Raw genomic sequence first — 3,025 nt, forward strand, 5'->3', positions numbered from 1 at the left:
ATATATATATATATGATATCTGATGTCTTGTTTTGACTGTCTGATGTTTGAAATGCTTTTCTTCAGGCGTGCCGCCCAACAAAGCGTCATACGTCGACGACTTGGTGGTAATGCTGCCGCAGAACGTGTGGGACCACCTTTACAGCAGGTAGGCGTGGTCCAACAGGCCACACCTCTTTAGATCTCACCGTTATTATTATTATTAATTATTTGATGCATCCTCTGCAGGTACGGAGGAGGACCGGCCGTCAATCACCTCTACGTTTGCCACACGTGCCAGACTGAGATAGAGAAGCTGGAGAAACGGCGCAAGTCGGAGCTGGACATGTTTGTCAGGGTGAGCGTTTCTGTCCACTTTACCCAGAATTCCTTTAACCAGTGTGGACGATAATGCATCGTGTGCCTCTGTGCAGCTTGGACTAATGGGTGCATTTAGGCCCTTTTCTCCAGCCTGTTTTACAAGATGATGGGKCTGCACGTGTCGGTGCTTTTCACCCCCCAAACAGCAGATAAGAAGAGTGAAGCCAGATAAAAGCCTGATTGTGAAAGGACTGAGACAAACGCAGCTGTTAGCCTGGTGTGCTCCTCTCACACAGCGGCCCCTCGGAGCAGAAATGAATGTTTTTTTTTTTTTTTAGGGTTATTTTACTGCTCTGTGCAGGGCCGGCCCTAGCTAATTTGGCACCCTGGGCAAGATTTCATGTGGTGTCTCTTTTGCACAGGGTTCCCAGAGCTGAAAGCAAATTAAATTTAAGACTTTTTAAGACCTCTTTAATGCCACTTGAAATGACATTTAAAACCAACTTCATGATAATCAAAAATTTAATAAAAATGGCAACAATTTTACCCAAGTGTTTATTTTTTAACGCAAAACAACTACCTGCGAGAAGCATTCTGAAAATTAAAAATTAATAAATCTTACCAATAATTTTAATATTTGAGACAAATTACAATCATCCTACTTAGAATGTGTTGACATTTTTAAAACATTTGAAAGACTGTTTTTGGACATTTTAAGGCTAACTAAGGCTTTATTTTTGGATTGATGAATTCAGTGACTTTTAAGACTTATTAAGGACCCGTGGGAACCCTGTTGCAGTTTTCTAAGCATTACTGCCAGTTTACGTGCATTCACATTAAACAGTTCTTTCTTTTTTTACTATAGATTATCTTATGATATTATTTTCTATCTTTAGAAACCAGGTTGTTTAATTAAAATAGTAAACAACATAACACATCTACACAAAACTGTGCACATTCCAGCCATATGAAGATTGTTTTACTAAATTTTGGGGATTAATAAAACATAAAATCTGTATTTCATGGAAGTAGAAGACTGAAAAACGGACTTTAATCTGAACTTTATCTTGAGATCTTAAATGAAACATACATTATCTTTATTTTGTTTTCTATTTACACTCTGAGCAACAGTAGTTAGTCTTGACTGCATCATATGATACTTTTATTGTGAAATATCCTCTGCACCATATAGCCTAAGCAGAACCAGTTACCTTCATGATTATTCTACAGACTAAATCAGCTATACTCCGATAAAAAGTTATAAAATGGTTTTTATCCACCCCCATTTGTGACGGCGCCTTTACTGTTTGCCTACACTGCCTATGCCACGTCTCTGAAAAGCTTCATTAGGAGAAGAAGACAGGAGGAGCAGGGACTTTATTTCTAAGAAAAACGAATTCTGGGCTGTGTGATCTTAAGAGTGTCCTCTAATTGGAATAACTACCAGAAGGAATTTAATTAAGTTTTCCATCTCCTTTCCTCTTAATTATTTTACCCCCACCTCCCTGCCGTCTACCCGCACTCCTTCCTCCCTGTCTCTGTCCTCCTCCCCCACTTCCTCTCTCCCTCTCCTCCTGTCTCTCTAGCTGAACAAGGCATTCCAGGAGGAGGAGTCTCCGGTGGTCATATACTGCATCAGCATGCAGTGGTTTCGTGAGTGGGAGGGCTTTGTCAAAGGAAAAGACAATGGTAAATGGACTGAAATCCCCCCTCGTCTCCCTCCCGTCTTCTTTAAATGTCTGGTTAGAAGGTTAAATATATCCCAAGTGACATCTGATATGTAATTACATCTTAACAGGGGGAATTACTTGCTTTATTTAATCTGATCTTTCTTCTAAAACAATAATAAATATGTTTGTTTTTTTATAGTTTGCATAAATTACCTATTTTCAAACAAAATTCTGGAGGTCCTTTTCCCTTTTTCCTGATAGTTCAAAGAATGTTCCTGCTCCCCTGAGCCAGGTTTCTCTCCTTCAACAGCAAAAAGATGTCAAAATAGATTTGATTTTTCGTCTCCCCTCCCCTCTTTGCGTTGTCACATCTATTTATAACGGCTCGGATCAGGAACGTCTGCAAACGTCGACTTCTGCTCCTCCGATCTTTGTTGTTTTTTTTTTCCCTCTCTCTGTTGCAAATGAGGAGCAGAAATGTCTTTTCATACTTTGACAGAAACACTTGACGTTTTAACATCGCTGCTCTTTGAGTCACTTAGGATTTAGAGCATGTCTTTAAGAAGATTAGCTGTGTAAATGACTGCTATCTGTAATAAAAAGCTAATTTTCTTCTTTTTTTATTCCCAAGATTCACCAGGACCCATTGATAATTCCAAGATTACTGTAAACAAAAGCGGACATTTTGTGCTCAAACAAGGTACGTATTTTATATTTGTCTTTATATATATTGTACATAGATGCTAAATATGTGTGTTATTTAGTAATGTATGGTTTTGCTTGCAGGGGCAGACTCGGGGCAGATCTCTGAGGAGACGTGGAACTTCCTCCACTCCATCTACGGCGGCGGCCCGCTGGTCACRGTGCGACCAAACGTCAGCCACCAGGAAGCCGAACCGTCGCAGTCGGAGGAGAAAATCGAGGTGGAGACGCGCTCGGTTTAATACGGCAATCGACAGTAAACGAACAAACGAAAAGAAAATACCTCCAAGGAATTTAACAAGAGAAGCCTTTTATTTTGCACTTAATTTTTATTATTATTATTATTATTTGAA

At 39.6% G+C, this 3,025-nt stretch overlaps 1 protein-coding gene across 1 annotated transcript in view; it reads left to right on the plus strand.

Annotated features, from left to right (window-relative positions):
- usp33 (ubiquitin specific peptidase 33) overlaps window positions 1-3,025 on the plus strand; it is a 22,118-nt gene extending 19,093 nt beyond the window's left edge. Inside the window, exons 20-24 of the mRNA XM_014013002.1 lie at window positions 67-148; window positions 229-337; window positions 1,887-1,989; window positions 2,602-2,670; window positions 2,757-3,025. Coding sequence (XP_013868456.1) covers window positions 67-148; window positions 229-337; window positions 1,887-1,989; window positions 2,602-2,670; window positions 2,757-2,914 — 521 coding nt within the window. The 3' untranslated portion in view covers window positions 2,915-3,025. The remainder of the gene's footprint in view (window positions 1-66; window positions 149-228; window positions 338-1,886; window positions 1,990-2,601; window positions 2,671-2,756) is intronic.

This window comes from Austrofundulus limnaeus, unplaced genomic scaffold, assembly GCF_001266775.1.
Source record: "Austrofundulus limnaeus strain Quisiro unplaced genomic scaffold, Austrofundulus_limnaeus-1.0 Scaffold97, whole genome shotgun sequence".
Lineage (NCBI taxonomy): Eukaryota > Metazoa > Chordata > Actinopteri > Cyprinodontiformes > Rivulidae > Austrofundulus > Austrofundulus limnaeus.